General features: G+C 48.8%; 3 protein-coding genes across 4 annotated transcripts; 2 read left to right on the top strand and 1 right to left on the bottom strand.

Annotated features, from left to right (window-relative positions):
* Positions 1-199: 199 nt before the first annotated feature.
* Positions 200-2,274, top strand: LOC120955595 (maltase A1-like). The gene is made up of 4 exons (XM_040376622.2): positions 200-752; positions 829-1,395; positions 1,468-2,063; positions 2,128-2,274. The coding sequence occupies exons 1-4, from the start codon at positions 231-233 to the stop codon at positions 2,243-2,245; spliced, it is 1,803 nt and encodes a 600-aa protein (XP_040232556.2). The 5' UTR covers positions 200-230; the 3' UTR covers positions 2,246-2,274.
* Positions 2,275-2,905: 631 nt separating this feature from the next.
* Positions 2,906-11,303, top strand: LOC120955366 (lamin Dm0). Its single transcript, XM_040376194.2, has 6 exons — positions 2,906-3,827; positions 7,730-8,177; positions 8,280-8,738; positions 8,822-9,043; positions 9,114-9,215; positions 9,448-11,303. Exons 1-6 carry the CDS (start codon positions 3,394-3,396, stop codon positions 9,484-9,486), a joined length of 1,704 nt encoding a protein of 567 aa, XP_040232128.1. The 5' UTR covers positions 2,906-3,393; the 3' UTR covers positions 9,487-11,303.
* On the bottom strand, positions 10,743-19,911 carry LOC120955367 (chitin deacetylase 1). Of its 2 annotated transcripts, none has more exons than XM_040376195.2 (5): positions 19,594-19,911; positions 16,895-17,030; positions 16,303-16,433; positions 13,434-13,583; positions 10,743-13,337 (listed from the first exon to the last, which is right to left on the bottom strand). In XM_040376195.2, the coding sequence occupies exons 1-5, from the start codon at positions 19,643-19,645 to the stop codon at positions 12,184-12,186; spliced, it is 1,623 nt and encodes a 540-aa protein (XP_040232129.1). In that variant the 5' UTR covers positions 19,646-19,911; the 3' UTR covers positions 10,743-12,183. The 2 variants fall into 2 exon arrangements, with proteins under 2 accessions (XP_040232129.1, XP_040232130.1); XM_040376196.2 differs by lacking the exon at positions 16,303-16,433 and adding an exon at positions 15,642-15,754 and having other exon boundaries at positions 19,594-19,910.
* Positions 19,912-20,004: the final 93 nt, after the last annotated feature.

The following is a 20,004-nucleotide window of genomic DNA, read 5'->3' as shown; positions in this document are numbered from 1 at the left end:
TGACTGCTCTTATCGAAGTTGCGTCGTTGTCATTTTTACACTTCAATTAGCGCAGCTTAATCTCTCCTCTATTCGATCGAACCCTCAGCTATCAACAGTATCTTATCGAAAACTAGTTTCAATTTGTTTAGTTAATCCCACCCGCTTCCTGATTGACCTGCCTCACAATTGCTGCACTATATAAAACGCCACGCACAACACCAATCCTTCCAGTAGCAGTGAAGTGAACCATGGGAACTCCAAACCCATTCTGGATTGTGTGTGTAGCCCTTGCTGGGGCACTCTCTTTAGTGGCATGTTTAGATCTTACCGTACCAACGTCCCGCGATTGGTGGGAAAAGGCTGCCTTCTATCAAATCTATCCCCGATCGTTCATGGACAGTGATGGGGATGGTGTGGGCGATCTTAACGGAATCGCTTCGAAGCTGCCGTACCTGAAGTCGATCGGTGTGAAGGCGTTCTGGATGTCACCGATCTACAAATCACCGATGGTTGATTTTGGCTATGACATTTCTGACTTTCGGGACATTCACGAGGAGTTTGGAACGATGGCTGACTTTGAGCGGTTGGTGGAGCAGGCGCACGGACTCGGCCTGAAGGTGATCATGGACTTTGTGCCGAATCATTCGAGCAATCTGCACGAGTGGTTCGTAAAGTCGGAACAGCGAGAGCCGGGCTATGAGGACTATTACGTGTGGCATGATGGGAAGGTTAATCCGGCGGGCGGTAGGAACTTACCACCAAACAATTGGGTATGTAGCAGTAGTTTGGGGATAGCGAGTGATGATCACACAGATGATGGATGATACTATCTGATATGTGTTACAGATTCAAGCCTTCCGTGGCAGTGCATGGCAGTGGAGTGATCAGCGGCAACAGTACTACCTACACCAGTTCACCGTCGAGCAACCGGACTTAAACTACCGAAATCCGACGGTCGTTCAGGAGATGAAAGATGTGCTGCTGTTCTGGCTGGGCAAGGGCGTGGACGGGTTCAGGATCGATGCCGTGCCGACGCTGTACGAAGATACGCAGCTGCGCGACGAGCCAGTGAGCGGGCTGACGGATGATCCCGAAGATACCAACTACCTGCGACACATCTACACGCAGGATCTGCCAGAAACGGTCGAGATGGTGTACGAATGGCGGGAACTGATTGATGCATTCCAGGCAGAGCATGGCGGCGAGACGCGTGTCATCATGACGGAGGCCTACTCAACGCTAGATGTGATCAAGACGTACTACGCGAGCAGTACAGGACGGTTGGGATCCCATATGCCGTTCAACTTTCGACTCATTACCGAGGTGGACAAGCAATCGACGGCAGCGGACTACGTGAAGGTGGTCAAGGATTGGATGAGCATACTGCCTGCCGGACAGGTGCCAAACTGGGTGGTAAGTCTTTGAGCATGGTAACCGCTGCAGAACAAATCCTACTTAAGCTTCCCACGGTCTCACGGGTTACAGATGGGCAATCATGATCGTCCCCGCGTTGCCACGCGTCTCGGGGAGGAACGAATTGACGCACTGAACATGGTGCTGTTGTCCCTCTCCGGCGCAAGTGTCACATACCAAGGGGAAGAGATTGGCATGACCGATGTGTACATCTCCTGGGAGGACACCGTCGATCCGGCGGCCTGCAATGCAGGCAAAGACCTATACGCGGAAAAGTCACGCGATCCGTGCCGCACACCGTTCCAGTGGGATGATACGGCAATGGCTGGGTTTACTACCGGCTCCAAAACCTGGCTACCCGTCGGCGACCGGTACAGGGAAGTGAACGTGCAGGCGCAACTTGCGGCCGAAAAAAGTCACCTCAAAGTGTACCAATCGATGATGGAATTGCGCAAGACGAAAACTTACCAGCTCGGTACGGTGAAAGCAGTTGCGCTCGGCGATTCCGTGCTGGCGGTTGTGCGAGAGCTGACCAATTTCGGCACCTACATTACCCTAGCTAACTTTGGCAGTCAGATCGAGGTGATCAGTGGCATTACGCTGGCCGATGCGCTTCCTGGCAAGCTGTACTTTGAGGTCGTTAGTGTGAATTCGCATAACATTCGAGGGTGAGTTTTCAGCATGGCAAAGGAATTATGGTTTGTTTATTAAAATAATTATCCTTATTTGTAGAGGTTCGATGGCAACGAAGGACATTGTTTTGCTGCCGAATGAAGCGTTTGTACTGAAGGCCCAAATTGGACCGGTGGAGCGGGTGTATTCATCGATCTGTGATAGTTGGCTTCAATAAATAAATTGAATTCTTAAGACAACAACAAATACAGTATTTTTTGTAATAAAAAAAAACCTTTTGCAGCTCATATTTTGCATACATATGTAACGATTAAAACGATAAATATTTGAAATTATTTTATAGCAACGGTTTATAGCACGGAACTCTCGTCCAAGCTGTACGAAAACTATCGTACGATTTTCTATTGTTACTCTTGAGATAAGTTAAAACGGCTAAAATATGCACATAATGTGATGCTTATAAATTGTGTGCCAATTAAAATAAGCATAAATATATTTACGAGAAAATCAAAAAAAAAAACTCTCGCTGAAGTTGAGCCGTTAAATTTGAATTCAGAATGCCGGATTATGTTTTTCAAATTCATTATTGAAGCACATCACCACTGACCGGATCGGAACGATAGCTCCGTTGTATAATGACATTATTCGAGCAGATCAAGAACAACAAAATAAAATAATCATGATTTCGGACATGATTTTACACAAAAAATATGAGAAAAAAGTCTTGCATTTTTCATAATCAGTAAAAATGTCTTCAACCACAACTTGTTATAAAAATGATAAAAATATTGTACGTACCCGGATCCACATCAGTCAAAGCCGCTCCCATCCGAATCCAACATGGCCGCCCGGCCTGTCACCGTCAACCGACCTGACAGCGGCAACGGTGACGCCATTTTTCTGGTGCTTTTTTCCGTGTGTGGACGAAAACGTATGTCTGTCCGTTGGATTTTGTGCCCGTTCTCGTTGAAATAAGTGATCCACCGCGCGTAGTGCAGTCGGTGGCGATAGAGCAACACCACTAGCACGGAAAGCTGCACAAAAAAGATCGATTACTCCGACCACTGGGCCCAGTTTCCGGTGTTGCAAAAGAGGCCCTCCCGGTGAATGCCGACTGAGAAAGCAGCAAGCGCGTGCCCGTCAGTCGTTCCCTCCCGATTTCGGTAGCCGCCTTCCCGAGAAAGCACGCGCGCGCGTGTGTGTGAGTTTGTTTGTGTGTGTGCGTAGAGTTGTGAAAGTGTTGTAAAGGGAGCGTGCTTCCCCCTCACCGTGAGAAATTTTTTCTGCACCAAGCCAGTGAAGAAAAAAGTGTCATTTAAAGCGTATTTTACGGTGCTCGAGAAAGAAGCGTAAAAGCAAGTGAAAATGTCGCAGCGAGCGAAGCGTTCCGGTGCGTCGACGCCGGTCCCGGTGCAGGCCAGCACCCCGGTGCAGCAGAGTGGGAGCGGTGCGACGGGTGCGTCGGCAGCGCACCACCACCACAGCGCCCGCCCGGCCAGCCCGCTCAGCCCGACGCGCCACTCGCGGCTGCAGGAGAAGGCCGACCTCCAGAACCTGAACGACCGGCTGGCATGCTACATCGACCGGGTGCGCTACCTGGAGCAGGAGAACTCGCGCCTCACGATGGAGGTGCGCACCTCGCAGGACACGACCACCCGCGAGGTGTCCAACATCAAGTCGATGTACGAGCACGAGCTGTCCGATGCCCGCAAGCTGCTCGACGATACGTCGCGCGAAAAGGCCCGGCTCGAGATTGACGGCAAGCGCATTCTCGAGGAAAACGACGAGCTAAAGAAGCGGTAAGCAGGGAAACGAAAGGGGAGGATGCATCTTGCGTGGTTGCTAGGATTGTCCCCCCGTGGGGGAGCAGTGTCGAGAGCTGCTCGAATCTTATCGGCGGCAAGCGAGCAGTTGTCTCCCGCCGAGCGTGTGCATTTACTCGAGCAGAACCGTCGTAGCAGGCAGGCCAAAGGAAAACAAGGGCGAACGTGTGTGTGTGGGATTCGATAGGTGACGTCATCGTTTTATGTAGATCATCGATGAGATTCTATTTCTGACTGTACCCGCCATCATGCTTTCGTGAAACGGTACAGGCAGGCTGGCAGAGGGGGCAGGGTGATTTGTTTACCCTGCCGAGCGCGCCCTGCTCGATGGGTTTACATTTTTAATGCTTTCGAAATTCATTTAAGGTGGACAAATGCTACCAGCCGGTAACGAGATTGTGCGTGCCTGTGGTTTGCTTGCTGAAAGTGTCCCCATGACGACCGTGGTTGGATTGTAAACACCATTACGTCATGCTGTGTATGAAGTCATCTCGGTCACTGGTGGTCTCGAAGCACAACAGCACATGGATTCTGACGTCGTTCAAGGCTTCGCTTTTGAAGGCGTTGGGGCGAGAAGGTTGTTCCGCTGCGTTGTTGGCGGCAATCAAACAACAGTGACGTAATTCGGGGGCGAGATGGAGAGAGAGAGAGAGAGAAAGAGAGAGCGAGAGCGCGAGGAACTGACTGGATATCTAAAATTTAAGATGACATCAGTCTCCAAATTCTCCCCCCGGATCGGGGGAAAGAAAAAAGCCGGTTGTTTGACAAGTGTGAAATGTGCAGCCTTCACTAAATCGATTGGTGGTCCGATCGTAGCGGGAGGGACACACGGCCGGATGGAGTGAAAACGGCGTGAAACATATTTGTCATTTCGCGTATGCGGGCGTATGGCGGTTGTCAGCAATTAAAGCTGCCACTCGGGCAATAATAATCTCTCGAGAGCCATTTCGTAGAATCAGGCGCGGGGTGGCTCGCTCATAAAATGCCTATGTGGGGTGGCACGTCCGCTCAGTTAAAGTACACCGCTTCGATAAAGCAGTGGATAAGACGCATAACCTTGCTCACACACTGCTGTAACAACGTTAGAAAAACATGTGATTTATGCATAGTGTGGAAGTTCTTTTAAAGTTTTTCTTTTGTTAAAAAATATTCTTTAGAACACGTATTTGATGATAAAAAATGCTTGTACATTCTTGTATAATTCAAAAAAAGATCTGTTTTCACGTTCAAGACCGAAGGAAGAGCTCACAAATAACTTCCAAAGTAGCTAGACAGAGAAGAGGGATTTTATGATTTCCGCTTTTGTTTACTTACTCCCGTTCTTCTCTGTTTGGTTATTGTTTCAAGAGAGAGGGAGAGAGAAGGAAGAGTGCGAGCGTCTCGTTTAGAAGCTGTGTGATCCATTCACCCCGCTAGTAGGCGCTGAAGTTCCCACATCTTTCAATTTAAATGCATTTGCTGTGGTGATCTTCTCCATTATAAACAACAACCGCAAGCAACACCGCAAGCACCGAAAGACTGAGGGTGAAGGAAACATGAAATATAAAATGCGTAAAGGGACGTGCAAACACACACGCATACGCACACAAGTTCGGTTGTGCTTGAAAGTTTTTTAGGCATTTTACGGCATGCACGCATGGTTCCGTCGCATTTCGATGGAAAATCAAATATTGACTATTAATGTAAATCTCCAGGCCGCGCTCTCCTACTCACTGCTCGGGTGAGCGCATTCAATCCCATGCGCTCGTGCGACGTCGATCTCTGAACACCCAACCCGTCCCTTCGCGCCTCTTTGATTGCTCGCTGTGAGTTAATGTACGCGCGTAGAGAAGAAGAAAAATGCGGAAAAAAGGCGTTCGAGGGAAAGCGGTCGTCCATGACTGTGGACGGCGCGTCCTCCCCTGCGCCAGGCGTGCGTACGCGTGCGTGTGTGTGAGTGCGCGGGCGCAAAACGCGCGCATGACATCATCCTCCTCCGTACGATCAAAGCTCTCTGCTCGTTCGGAGGGCGAACGTCGAAGGGAGAAAAAAAGGCAAAAAGAAAATAAACGATTAACCGACGTAAGGGTCATGTAGGGGATGATGACCGCGAGGGAAAGCGTTTAGGGAAATGCATTTTTCACATTGGGTGGAGGGAAGTTTGGGTAAGGGAAGCGATGCATCGCGCTGCTCGATTGTCAGTGTATTGGTGAGGGCTGCGTGGTGACGCCAAGCCGCACCACGCGAAGGCATCGCGTAGGAGTTCCTCCTTCCGCTTGTCCCGTATTGGAGAAGCCTGCGCCGCGCACTCGGAACTTGTTTTGGATTGACTTTCGAACTTTTGATTTTTAAATTTTTAATTTTTGATTGAATTTCGCTCATTACAGTGATCGAACGGAACGAAGGGCAGAATTGCTTCGTCGAATGCGCTGAATAATGCGTTTCCTTTTGATAAGAGGGCAAAATTCAAGAAACTGTTTCGTTTACACGTCAAAAACTATATGAAGAAATCAAGCAAGAATAGGAATGAAGCACAGAAAAGAAACGGAAAAGAAAGTGGATGGAAACGCATCTTGTATAATTTGTTTGTTATCCCACTTTGTCGTTGAACGCTCTCTCCAATTTGACACTCCCGGTTTCAAAGGGGGTCATTGTCACCCCACACCGGGCGCATAAAGACCTCCCCTTAAACCAATAGGGAGTGAAGGTTCGGGGGAGAGCAATATTAATAATATGCATGCGTTAGCGAAAGCGTATAGTTCAGAAAATGGAAATAAACGCCCAAAAATCACGCACACAACCATGCTGCCGTGCTGTGCGGCGATATGCTGCTGATGAAAACTAACAGGCTATATTTAGTCATAGGAGGCTGCCCGGGTAGCCCCGGGGACTCATCAATGTGCGTTTACGCCAAAACTATGATCATCATCTTGCCCCGTTATCTTTTTGTAGCCGGCACACATGTCCCGCTTTAAGCCAAACGCCGCGCCAAGTATAAAAACGCACACCAATGATCATGCTGGTGCTGCTGGTGCTGCTGTGCGTTACGCTATGATGATACAAACCACGTGTGCTTGATGGGGTTTGGTGGAGCAAACAAATTCCTCTTCTTGCACTCTCTCTCTCTCTCTCTTTCTGTTTCTCTCCCTTTCCTGGTTTTACTCTACAACCTCAAGAGGAATGTACGACGATTGGATCGCGCGCGCTAAGAGCAGTCTCTCGCTATAAAACCTTATTCATAATCTCGCCCTTTTTCAACTTGTTGGCGGGAGCGCTTCTAACCTACTGCATGAGTAATGGAAATTCCACGACAATTCCACGGACGTGCTGCTGGTGGAAGAACGTAGTGAAAGAGAAGAATGTTGAACGTGTTTTGAATGCGAAACCGTTTTGCTTGTAAAGAAAATGGCTCCATCCATTGAAGGGAGGAAGAGGCCGATACCGGGCTAAAGAAGGAATAATTGGTTCATCGAAGGTGTTCCTAAATGGATGGTTTATTACAACATAGTGCCTGAAAAGGTGTGTTGAAATGTATGTACACAATGCTTTTACGACAAAACTGTGTCGAACCACTACTTTGTCCGTTTGTTTATTCGAATTTGATGTGGTTATTCGATCACGATCACTCCCCAGCACGAATTTGGCACTGAAATGCAATAGTTTATGAAACAAGAACCAAACGGATTCATTATTATTTGTATGTTGGATCTGTTTTCAAGAAATTGACTCAATATCAAGTCAACAAAATCAAATGAAAGCCAGAAAAATGACAGTTAAGTAAATATAGGCTCTCGCTATTCTGACGTTTTGATACCAGCTTGTAGTTGCATACATACTAATGTTTTATGTTACTTTTTGCCTTCTTTTCATCACTATTCCCATCCACTCCGGGTTTACAGTTTGGAGCGTAAGACGAAGGAAGCGGCCGACGCCGATCGGAACGCACGTGCCCAGGAAGCGCGCGCCAACGAACTGTCGACCAAGTACCATTCGCTCGTGTCGGAACACAAGAAGGCGAAGGACGACCAGAAGGAGCTGGAGAAGGAGCTGGCCAAGCTGCGCAAGCAGCTGGATGCGCTGCGCAAGAACCTCGAGGACGAGACGCTGACGCGCGTCGAGCTGGAGAACTCGGTGCAGACGCTGCGCGAGGAGCTGACGTTCAAGGATCAGGTGCACCAGCAGGAGATCACCGAGACGAAGACGCGCCGGCAGGTGGAGATCAGCGAAATCGATGGCATGCTGTCGGAGCAGTACGAGGCGAAGCTGCAGCAGACGCTGCAGGATCTGCGCGACCAGTACGATATGCAGCTGCGCGTCAACCGCGAGGAAATTTCCGATCTGTACGAGGTCAGTGCGCCTAGACAAACCTATACCATGCATGAGACTCTTCTGTAAAGCATTGTTTTATTAACAAAAAATGTATGATGTTTTGTTTTGTTCTGTTTGCAGGCTCGTCTTCGCGATCTGGAGCAGCAGATGAACCACGAGCGGTTGCGCCACGCCGACGAGAAGGCCAAGATGATGGAGGAGGTCGAGCGCCTGCGGAAGGAAATCTCGATGCAGCTGCAGGAGTACCAGGATCTGATGGACATCAAGATTTCGCTCGACATGGAGATTGCCGCGTACGACAAGCTGCTCAGCTCGGAGGAGGACCGGCTGAAGATAACGCCCGGCAGCCAGACGTCCATCTTCTCGCAGTCGAGCATGTCGGGCAGCCTGTCGCGCAGCGGGGTGGTGCGCCGCACGCCCAGCCGTGCCGCGGCCAAGCGCAAGCGCACCGTGCTGGAGGAGTCGGACGAGCGCAGCGTGTCGGACTACTCCGTCACCTCGTCCGCTAAGGGCGACGTCGAGATCGTGGAGGTCGACCCGGAGGGCAAGTACGTGAAGCTGCACAACAAATCCGGCAAGGTAAGTGTGCAGATGGTTTTGGATGTTAAATTCTCCTCCATTTTGCAAATGAAACATGATGTTTGTTTCCCCCGTTCCCGTAGGAAGTACAAATCGGTGGATGGACCGTGCTGCGGAAGGTGGGCAGCAACGAAACCGTGTTCAAATTCCACCGCTCGCTGAAGATGGACGGTGGCGCCTTTGTGACCGTTTGGTCGTCCGATCTGGGCAAGGATCACGAGCCGCCGACGACGATCGTGATGAAGGGGCAGAAGTGGTTCGCCGGTGACAACATGACTACGCATCTGCTGAATGCCGAAGGCGAGGTAAAACACGATTCAAAGGGGTTTTAGTTGGAAGAAGAGAAGAGGTTTTAAATGCATTTTTATATTGCAGGAGGTAGCCGCCTCGGAGCGTGTGAAGCGAATGGTTTCGACTGCCGCCTCGCGCCACCGTGAATACCTCGGAAGCTACGGAGAGGAGCTTCATCATCAACAGGTGAGTGAAATACATCATTTGATGAACCTTTTCCTCTTTTTAATGACGTTACGTTTAGTGTTGGGTTTCATGAATCTTTTGTTCTGATTCATTCATATCTTTAGTGATGAGTGATTCGAATAGTTTTATGAATCTCTAAAGACATTAGTTACACGTTACACTACGTTACGTTACATCTCATTACGCTGTGATGTTTGTCTAACCTGTTACTGTATTATTTTCCTTTTTCTAGGGTGAACCCCGGGGCGACGAAAAGTGCCGTATCATGTAATAGCACGCACGCACGGATCAACCAATCAACACAACATGGAAGCCACATGGGGCGTGCGCGTGTGGTGGAGTTAATATATAATTTTATCTCTTTAAACACTACACATATTTGTTCTGCCGCGGAACCTCGCCCTTCTTCGGCCCGCGATGACGGCGACCTGGGAAAGGGAAGCGGGAGAAGCGGTGGCGGCGTATGTTGTAAGCGAATAATTTAAAAATTATCGCCCACAGCGGGGTAAAGCTGTGCGCACAATTGACATCCACAAAAACCAGAAAAGAACTCTATAATAGATAGGTATGTGTTTTGTTGTTTGCGTTCTTCAAAAACAAACGCAGGAAATCCGTAGCAAACACAGACATAAGAAGCGGTAGTAGCGCATTGCGGTACATCGCCAGAACTAGAAACGACGGAAACGCGTTGAGTCGTTTGTCTTGCATTTTCTTCCCTCTTATTTTATATTACACGTGTGAATACACACGCGCAGCACTTTCTAACACACACCATACCTCTGTACTGCCGCGCATATATTCCGGAAAGGGTAATACTATAAAGTTTAGTACATCTTGTTCCCGTACGTGGACAGCAAGCAAGGAGGAGTAAGAGTAATGCGTGACACGCGCGCTACTGCGCTACAGAGAATTCAACTGTAAAAATAATAATATTGAACAGAACTACTACTTACAGTTGTAATGATGTGCAAAATAACCTAAACAACATCACTATGTTTTGGTTGTTTGTCCCTTTTCGTTCTTATTGTAACACGAGCGTAACTTTACAAATAAAATCAGTAACAACACCACCAGAGATAGAGAGATAGAGAGAGATTATCTGTCAATCCAATCACAACTAACATTGGTTCCAAAGACCAAACAGCTCTAACCTGCCTGCCTGCTGGCCTGCGTGGCAAACAATCGGAGGAGGAGGAGCACTTTAAACTAAACTAAAAAAAAGAAACTAAAACACACAGTAAATGAGAGGCCTTTTTGTTGCGAAAAAAAAAATTAAATAACACAAACACACACACAAAACAATTAACATTAACTTAGTAGTGCTTAGAGCGATAGAGAGAGAGAGAGAAAGAGAGGGAAATTTAAAGGCGTAAAGCACGCAAATACGCGTACTCTACCATAAAGGAGAAAAATGAAATAATAAGAGCGTACTTTCACAACGATTGTTTTTTTTTTATTTTATTTGTACGCTAAAATTCTTTAACATTACTTTAGCGAAAGATAAAAGAATCCCTTTTTCGTGTGTACGTGACGTCAGTTTGGTTTCGCCATAAATCAGCAGGGGGAGATGTGTGTGGGTCAGGTGCACATTTAGCTTAAACTCTAACACAATGCCACAAGAGATACAGTTTTTAATCAATCTAATCAAGGCAGCAGGGATCAGGCGATTGTTTATATATCTGATTACGTTACAGTACAGCTGTCCCCCCTGCAGTAGCTCTGGAGATAACGAATTAATTTACTTCCATTTTGAAATTGCATTTGAAGAACATCGAAAGATTATTGCCATTATTGTCCATTTTCTTGTAACAGCAACACAACAGGAGGAGGAGAATTGCAAGGTTAAGGGTTTTACTGCTGCACTTTTGCTTCCCGATACTGTCCCGAGAGAACCGAGCCATGTGTGTATGTTCGAGTAGCCGAGGAAAGCCATTGTAGCCATCTTCCAAACAGTTTGAAAGCGCCCGAAAAGAAGGATAATTAATTCGCATTTCAACAAACGAACAAAAGCAAGCAGGCGAGCGAAATGGGAATTTGTAATAAATACATTCAGATAGTTTTCAGTGTCTGAAGTGTGAGAGCGACAAAGAGACAATTCTTTTACATACATCTCTCCATCACAGCCGAGAGGAAAGAAAGCGAAAAGCGTATCAGTAACGCATACAAAATCCCCGCACAAAAAAAGAAAGAAGGTACACGCAATGGTTTTTTTTTTGTATTTAGTATCATTTTTTATTGTTTTTTTTTCGAACATTTTTAAATATATAATTCCCTTTCCGACACTGGGAGAGCTTTAACGCGCTGTTAACTCACACTCTCGCAGGTCGTGCAAAGAATTGCCTTTTTTGTGTTGTTTTAATATTTTATTATAAAACAGTACCGTACAAATTACGCTTTTTACTCTCTCTTCGGCGTTTTGTGTGTGTGTGTGTGTGTGTGTTTGTGCCCTTCGAGGGAGCACACACACACTCACACACTCAATTACAACATGTTTTTTTAACCATTCTTTCTCTCCGTTTTAGGGAAGAAAGAAAGGATGAAGATGGTCGATAGGAAGCGAGCACGACCGCCCGTCCGCCACCATCCTGTGTGTGTGTGTGTGTGGGCGTTCGTCTCCCCTACTCTCTCCTGGTACGCCAGACGATGAAGGGCGAGAACAAACTAAAATATCACGATGTGTGTTTCAAGGATGGATAGAAGAAAACGTACAAAAACAGGGGGTGTGAACAGAACGACACGGGGGAGGTTTCGCCCGTGGAAAGTGCGAGAAAGCAGTTGCAGTCAAAAGCAGTGGTCGAAAAAGTCACACCGCCGAGAAACGACCCGCGCAAGGGAAACGTGCGTTGGTTGAAAACCGCGATTCATTATTTACAACAGAGTAGATTCCCCCCCTCGTAATGGGGAGGGTGGAGGAGGGTGAGAAAAAAGTACACCGGCCACACTTCTTTGCAGGAGTGGAAAAGGCCGCCTACTTCTTGGAGAAACCGTCACCGGTCGGATCGAGGATCCACGGGTAGTTGTTCGGGCACTCCATGCAGGTGAACAGGCGCAGCGTCTCGCCCGGCAGCTCGCGGGTGGTGAGCGGGCAGGCATTCGGGAGCGAGCAGTACGGCTGCCCCTTCACGTCGCACTTCTCCTTCCACTCCTGGAAGTCGCGCAGCGCGTTCAGCTCGGTCGGGTTCTGCATCCACTGGATGACCTGCAGCATGGTGACGAAGAACACATCGTTGCGGCCGAGCATCTCCTCGATGAACTTGATCAGCTCCTCGCGGTACTCCTTCTTCGACTTGAGCCAGGAGGCGTGGAAGTGCAGACCGAGCGGCGCCCGGTTCGTGTTGTAGTGGCGGTTGAAGTTGTGGCGCAGCAGACGTCCGAACTGCTCGCCGGACTGGATGTTCGAGCAGGAGTCGACCATGTGGCAACCGGGCAGCGACTCGTCGAACGTCGGATCGTCGCGCCGGTCCAGCTCGTTCATCACCATCTCCCAGACCGGGTGCGAGCGGGACGGGCAGTTGTGCGCGTTGCCGTTGCACTTGTGCGGCATGCGGAAGTACAGCGTGTACGGCCAGATCGGTACGCGGCCGAGCGACGCCGTGATGGACGCATCGTACACGAAGAACTGGTCGGCCATCATCTCGAACTGCTTGTTGCCGCCGACGCGCAGGTACGGCGCCCGCACGCCGATGATCGAACCGTCGGTAATGTTGGCGAACCGCTCCACGATCAGCCGGGCGCCGGCCATCTCCGCCAGCCAGTCGTCGTACGTGCCCTGCGTCCAGTAGGTCGGATCGTCCTTGTGCGTGAGCGAGAACACGGAGATCTCGTGGCCCTTGCGGTGCAGATCCTGCACCGCCGAGTAGTTGGTGTACTTGTGCGACACGAAGTAGGTGCCCCGGATCTGGCAGCCGTTCGGGTTCTGGCGCTGCCCGTTGAAGATGTCCTCGTACAGATCGATGTTGTCGACGTTGACCGCCCCGTTGAAGGTGATCGTGATCATCTGCGGCACCTGCTGCGGCTCGATGTTGCCGGGGATGCGCGTGCCGTCGGCGGAGCAGAAACAGTCCGGCAGCACGCACTGCGTCGTGTCACAGTCGGGCGCACGGTTCGGGTCCAGTTCAACGGCTGATTGTGCGGGGAGGGAAATTAGAATAGTTTCAATATAAGCCTAAAGGGAGTGCTAAAGATTCTTCCCGAAGGCGAACCGGAACGACCACTTACTACACGCATTCTCGTCCGACTCGTCCTTGCAGTCGGGTTTGCCGTTACAGAACAGCTCCTTGTCGATGCACTCGCCGTTGCCGCAGGACAGCTTGCCCTCCGGGCAGATCGGCTCGTCCGTCTTCAGGATCGGCAGAACCTTGCGTGGCTCTGAATGGGGGGAAAGAGTAGCAAACATTGTAGAACAAAACTGCAGAACGAGCCCGAAAATGCTTCTTTTTCCCTCCAGTACCAGTACCAGTAATAAGTTAGTGAACAAAACTACCATCACTTAGTAAGTGTTTTAGTGTGAGAGAGAAAACAAAAAGCTCTGAAGAATGTTTGTTGTTAGTGTAATAGTGTACAAGTGAGAGAGAGAGAGAGAGGCATTAGACAAGGTGGTGTGAAAATTGAAGAGTGTGATCGGGGTATGATCGTGAGATGAAGTGATCAGACGCTAAGGTGTGTCGTATCTTACTGTTGTGTTTAACTGTGTCGTGTGCGTTTGTGCGCTTACTGTATTTACAATTGTGTTCACACCCACCCACAACGCAACATTGTAATATGCCATGTGTGTTGAGGTTTGCGTGTTTCGGAGCGCTTGTAATGGTTTTACAAGCCATTGTGAAATTGTTTTCCGTTTGTGGCAACGGTGAGCTGTGCTTATCAACATTTTTTTTAAGTGTAACTAATGCCTTCTTGTCGCTTGCTACTGCTGCTAACTGACTCGTTTTTGCTAGACTAGTCGCTCTGGTCTCATGAGTCTTAATGTTGTTAAGCAACGTAAATGGTTTGTTAAAAATGAATGAAATGGACTTCTTTACGTTAATACGAAAAAAGCTAGGGAAAAGGGGTAAATTCAGGAACAAGAGGAGTAAGAGTTGATCGAACGAATGAATCGAACTTTTTATACGTTAGTAGAAAAAATCAAAGAAAAATGAAAAAATCAACAACAATATATTGTTGAATAGTTATCTATTACAGGGCTTTCCATGTCAATTTCGAATGTAAACATTGTTATTCGCCGCGTGCAGCATGTTAATCCACATTAATCTGATGTTTCATTTCCATCATAATAATTTTAAATTTCTTCAACATGATTTTCAACTTAACTAAAGCTGGATTGAGTTTGACAGTTCATTGTGGTGGTGTGTTGAAAATCATGAGTAAGAACTGAAAAAAATATTATGACGCAAACACACGATTTAAAAGCTGTTGAAAAACATCTTGGATGCGGCGAATAATGATGTGCACACTGGAAAGCGACTTGGAAAATCCTGTATAAAACGGGGTTGGAATTGCCAAAGCATAACGGACCTTATTGGACGTTAATTAGACGGAAATTAAAAAAAAGTTTTAATTAATAGAGAAATTTGTATCATTCTGTGCAGATTTTAACTGCCAATCTCTATGAAATGAGTTTAAATTTTAATTTAAAACCCGTTTTACAGGTAAACAGGTACAACAGGTAACAAAATTAATACGATTTTGATAAGCGTAAGCGACGAAAGTGTAAAATTATGGCACCGTGCCATAAAACGGGCTCGAAACTCCGCACCATAAACCTGCGAACTGTTTGCAATGCGGAAGAGTATACTTTCAGGGGTTTTTTGTTGTTGTGCTGTGTGAAGCTTTTTTAATGCTGAAATAGTTCAATGCCAAATGTATCCAATCACCGTTATTTGTTTTTTTTGGAGCAAATTTTAACCCAACTCAATGATTTGTTAGTAGTGTTGTTCATGTGTAATATGTGTGTTTGTGTCCTGTTGTCTGTAGCTTAGGCGACTTGTGACTTGAGTGCGACTACGAACTCCTCCGTGCCATTGAAATGATGGCGCAGGGGAGCTAACTGCTCTGAGTGTAACTGGGCGGTGCCTGAAATCAAGGAACCAAGTTGTTGAGAACCGTAACCTGTACCACGTGTGCATTGCCGGTGTCTACACTGCCTTTCAACCTTCTACCTGGGGTGTAACCGTGTAAACTAACTCCAAGCGCGTCTGCGGGGCTGCGGGACGCCCACAAACTCGCTCGCTTGCTCTCGCTTCTCTCGCTCTCTCTCTCCTTCTCTATGTACAGGAAAGCTATTTCCAAACTTAAGCTGTTGAGCGTGTGCGCGGCCTTAGCTTCCCTTTAGCCCACCTGTACAGCGCTGTACATTGTTAAGGCCCGTGAAAGCAACGAAAAAACCAAAGGAAAGCGCACACAATGCGAGTGCGGGCACACACTTACTCTCTTTCTTGTCACACGTGGTAACCTTTGCCTTCCAGTCGCAAGTCTGTTTCTCAATGTCGAACGCCAATCCGGACGGGCAAGTGATTTGCTTCAGTCCAGACCGTGTACACCTTTTGTGACGCGGCCCGCGCATGCATGTTGCAGTTGACGAGGGATGAGGGGAGAGGCGGGGGGGGGGGGGTAGAGTGATGCATTCGGTTATTGACACACACACACGGGGAAGAAAGGGAGGGATTGCATTGCATTGCACGTTGGCGCCATTGGGAGGTGTTGTCCGTCGGATGTAGTTTGATGAGCGGGAAAAGGTTGAAGAAGGGGGAGCGGGTTTTGGAAAGCAAAACACACAACGAGAATGGGCAGGGCATGGGAAGAGGGACGTTACATTCGTGCAGCATGGAGCAACAGAAAGATGGCGGGGGGGGGAGGGAGAAGTGGAAGAGGATTCAAATTGAAAGAAAGATAAAGAAAGAAAGAAAGAACACAGTTAGATAAACACAGAAAAGAAAAAAGCCGGGCCCGGACACCGACCCCTTTCAGGTGTGGGGCGAGTGAAGAGGAGGAAGTTTGTTTGTTTTTTTGCATGCACAGCCTCCCCTTCGCCCACCGCAACCGATGAAGGGGGTTCGATTGGGGGTGTGTCCGTGTCCCGGGGACTTACTTCCTAGCAGGTCGCACGATTTCACGTTCGTCTTCCAATCGCACGTTTGGCGCAGCACGTCAAAGTACAGCCCGGTCGGGCAGCGCACTTTGGCGAGCCGCGTGATGCCGTTTTCACCCGCATCGTCGCACCTATTCTTCGTCGAAATTGGCGTTTTTTTCATTTCAAAGTGAAAAGCACAACAGGAATAAGCGAATCAGTATACCGGTAAGGGGGGGGGGGGAAGGTTTTGAAGGAAAATGCGCACAAAAAGTACAAAGCGCAACCGGAAGAAAGGGCCACCGGTTCGTCGCTTGCTGGTTTCGTGGGAGCAGCCGGAAGTGCAAGCGATCACACGCGTCACACTACGCAGTACGGGAAAGCGACAGCCAAAGACGCTAATTGCTCTTGACAGCTCTTGAGGCAAGAGACGGAAAACACGGATAATTGCGACCAAAAATGGCGCATTTCGCAAAGTGCGGTTCGTTGCTTGCTGCGAAACGGAAACAGACATACAAGGGGAGATTGTGTGCGCGGTTTGTCACATTTCCGGACAGACGTGGGGGGGGGGGGGGGGGGATTGTGTTTCCTTTGCAGGACCGAATCCACTTACCTCACCACCTCCCGGCAGTCACCGTCCGTGCTCAGGCGGAAGTACTCATCGCCCGGCCGGTCCTTGCACAGCTCCTCCACGTTGATCGAGTCCGGATCGAGGTCCTCATCCTGACGCTTGACGCGAACTTCGGCCGCTATAGTGTGGAAAAAGAGAAAGAAAAAGAAGAAAACATTGAAAGTGTTAAACAAAAACGAAACGAACACCAGGTACAATCAAAGAGAAAGGCAAGGCAAAAAACAAACAGTTCGAACGGAACAAACATGGTCGCTGCAGAGCGCTCACCGATGCTGTGGGGCTGATTTGTTGGTTAGGCAATCGCCATAAAATGACACATACACACACACAGCCCCACAAACATACACAACTCAAGCGCTTGCTTGTAAAGGAGGCAATCTGTTTCGTAACGCGCCGTTTTTCGAGTTGGCTGTGTGATGACGAGGGCGAGGAGAGCGCGTGTGAAAGTTGCTGCCATGATGACAACCGGCACCCCACAATCCAAGATGGCGCTGGTGCGTCGTCGCTTCGTCGCATTATCACATCGCTCGGACGGGTTTTTCGATGAAAGTGAAATTTATTACTTTGAGCGTGGCGTCGTGGGCTGTTGGTTGTAAAACAGTGACGTGCGTAACACCTGCGCAGCGTGATTATTACTTGTCGGGTGAGTAGCTATTGAAAGATGGCGGATTGGGGTACGAGATGTTTATCGGTGCGTTCTGTTCTAGCTTCTCGAAGACGGCCTGTTTGCTGGGTCACGGTGTCACAGGACATGTCAAGGTACGATCTCGATCTCGATTCTACCCGTGGGCCTTCATCGACCGGTAAGTCGACTGACACAATTCTAGAGGGGTTTTTTCCTCTCTCTCTCTCTCTCTCTTTAATTCTAACGCATCAATGCCTAAGCATCATCGCAACCTCTGGCATCGTTACCGGCGACCGGCGAAGCTACATCATTAATCAAAATTCCCCAAGCTCCCGTTGGGTGCTGGCACGCGCCACCGCGTGCAGTTTGGCAGTCCACCTAATACCAGTGGACCGTTCAAGGTCAAGGTCAAAAGAACCTGCTGCTGGACCGGCGAACTTTTATTAGCTTCGCTTCACAGGCCGTTAAAGATTAGAATCACCGTTAGCGAGCGACTCCGATCGGGGCATCGGTTTGGTGCCGGCCGACCAGATTCTTTGGTATCGTCGGACCTCCATCTCGGGCTCGCAGCAAACATGCCGTTACGCAACAGCATCCATTTTGTTGATAATCTTGCCAACCCACATAATCTGCTAGAGGTTAGAGAAACAAGTGAGGCTGGGGGAAAGGAGCAATGGGAGGGGCGGGAGGGGGGTATTATGTAAATGCGTGTCGTTTGCCAGTCCTGATTTGCGATTGAAGATTGATTTCTTCGCGTCGTGTGTTTCGCGAAGAAGCAATAGCGAACGAAAAACGACGTGGATGAATTAAAGAGAGAGAGAGATAAGGAGAGACATAAGAAGACAGAGAGAGAGAGAGAGAGAGACGAGAGATAACTAAACAGAGAAAGAGAGAGAGGGACAGAGAGAGAGAAAGAGAGAATGAGAGAGAGAGAAAGAGAGAGAAAGAGAGAGAAAGAGAGAGACAGAGAGAGACAGACAGAAAAAGAGAGAGAGATACAGAGAGATACAGAGAGATACAGAGAGAGAGAGAGAGAGAGAGAGAGTAAAGAGAGATAGAGAGACAGAGAGACAGAGAGATACAGAGTGATACAGAGAAAGAGAGAGAGACAGAGAGAGACAGAGAGAAATAGGAGAGAGATACAAAGAGAGAGAAAGATCGAGAGAAGCACCAGTTCCTCCTCCATCCCCAGTGCCGGTTTTGCGGGGCCGGTTTGCCTGCTGGGCGCTAGAAGGGAAAAGGAGGGTGCGATGCGGGACAGTGGACAATATGATGGCTCATTCGGCTTCGGGTTTTGTGCCGGTTCTTTCCCTCCCTCTCTCTCTCTCCCCCTTCTCTCATCCGCTTTTGCAAATTGCACACCCGAAAGCGGTGGCAGCTGCAGTATGCACTGGATGCCCTGCTCTTCATGCACGCGCTCTTCGTGCAAACCACGCAACGCCGCAAACGCGGTACGCGCAACGGTGCCGATTATGGTTACAGAAACAAAAAGGAAAGGGAATGCTTCAGGGCGGTGAAGTAAATTGGCCTCCAAGTACCCGTAAAGGTATGACGCAAAAAGAAAAGAAAAAAAAGCGCAACAGAGCCCAACCCCTACGGGTGAAGTCGTGAGGGCTTACTTCTAGATGCTGCAATTCGATCGTCACCCGGTACTTTGGAAGTGCTGTTACGAAGTGCTTCGCCTGAGTGCATCTTTTGGGAAGGTTAAGGATTCGTCAAAATCGTCAAAAAAAGAAGAGACAAACACACACACACACACAGACACACACACACGCGCGCGCTGTTGAACTTTTGCGCAAATGCTCACAAAACCACTCAGGAAGCTTGCAGTGTTTGAATTGATACGCCCGACTGGCGCGGAACCCTTCTCCCCCCCGAATTGCGACTTGTTTTGCCGACTGTTCTGTCTGTTCTGTACCAATTCACCGTGTTCCGGTTCCGGGTTGACAACATGTTTGAACTTGTAACGCTCGTTCGAACTCTGCTTCTGAAGAAACTCAGAATCCTGTACTAAACGCCCTTTTTCTGTTGCGGGGCGGGAATGTGTTTTGCTTACCGATCGTCACCACTAAACACAGCAAACCGAACAGTTTGATCACTTTGGCCATTTTAACACACTGGTTTTGGGCCGCCACGGGGTTTGCAAACACACCGGGCACACGCGGAACGCGGGTAGAGCAGAACGCACCACTCGAATTTGGCTGGGGGGTGCTGCCCAAAGGCCTGAGGGTGTGGCCGGTTTCTTTTACTTCTTCTTCTTCTTCTTCGTCTGTTGAGCAGCTGCACAGGGGTGCCGCTACGTTGCACGTAACTCTAGCGCACACACGTCGGTTCGTGGACAGGGCGCGCGCACTAAAACCGTCCTTTCCCGCACCGGCCACTACTTATATAGTGAGGCCATTTTCGCTCACCGGGCAAACGAACCCCGTCCGCGCGGAACGATCGGTGCCGGGGGGGTGGGGGGGTG

Source organism: Anopheles coluzzii, chromosome 3 (genome assembly GCF_943734685.1).
Source record: "Anopheles coluzzii chromosome 3, AcolN3, whole genome shotgun sequence".
Classification (NCBI taxonomy): domain Eukaryota; kingdom Metazoa; phylum Arthropoda; class Insecta; order Diptera; family Culicidae; genus Anopheles; species Anopheles coluzzii.
Note: the sequence above shows the minus strand (reverse complement) of the source record. Positions and strands in the feature narration are given on the sequence as shown.

What these genes read in the sequence shown, in the direction of transcription:
- LOC120955595 (XM_040376622.2), top strand. Translation starts at nt 231, where the DNA reads ATGGGAACTCCAAACCCATTCTGGATTGTGTGTGTAGCCCTTGCTGGG. An exon ending in ACTTACCACCAAACAATTGG is followed by an intron (nt 753 to 828) that starts GTATGTAGCAGT and finishes TATGTGTTACAG; the next exon opens with ATTCAAGCCTTCCGTGGCAG. An exon ending in GACAGGTGCCAAACTGGGTG is followed by an intron (nt 1,396 to 1,467) that starts GTAAGTCTTTGA and finishes CACGGGTTACAG; the next exon opens with ATGGGCAATCATGATCGTCC.
- LOC120955367 (XM_040376195.2), bottom strand. Translation starts at nt 19,645, where the DNA reads ATGGCCAAAGTGATCAAACTGTTCGGTTTGCTGTGTTTAGTGGTGACG. An exon ending in GTGTTTAGTGGTGACGATCG is followed by an intron (nt 17,031 to 19,593) that starts GTAAGCAAAACA and finishes TCCACACTATAG; the next exon opens with CGGCCGAAGTTCGCGTCAAG. An exon ending in ATCGTGCGACCTGCTAGGAA is followed by an intron (nt 13,584 to 16,302) that starts GTAAGTCCCCGG and finishes CCCCCCATTCAG; the next exon opens with AGCCACGCAAGGTTCTGCCG.
- LOC120955366 (XM_040376194.2), top strand. Translation starts at nt 3,394, where the DNA reads ATGTCGCAGCGAGCGAAGCGTTCCGGTGCGTCGACGCCGGTCCCGGTG. An exon ending in AAATTTCCGATCTGTACGAG is followed by an intron (nt 8,178 to 8,279) that starts GTCAGTGCGCCT and finishes TTCTGTTTGCAG; the next exon opens with GCTCGTCTTCGCGATCTGGA. An exon ending in AGGAGCTTCATCATCAACAG is followed by an intron (nt 9,216 to 9,447) that starts GTGAGTGAAATA and finishes TCCTTTTTCTAG; the next exon opens with GGTGAACCCCGGGGCGACGA.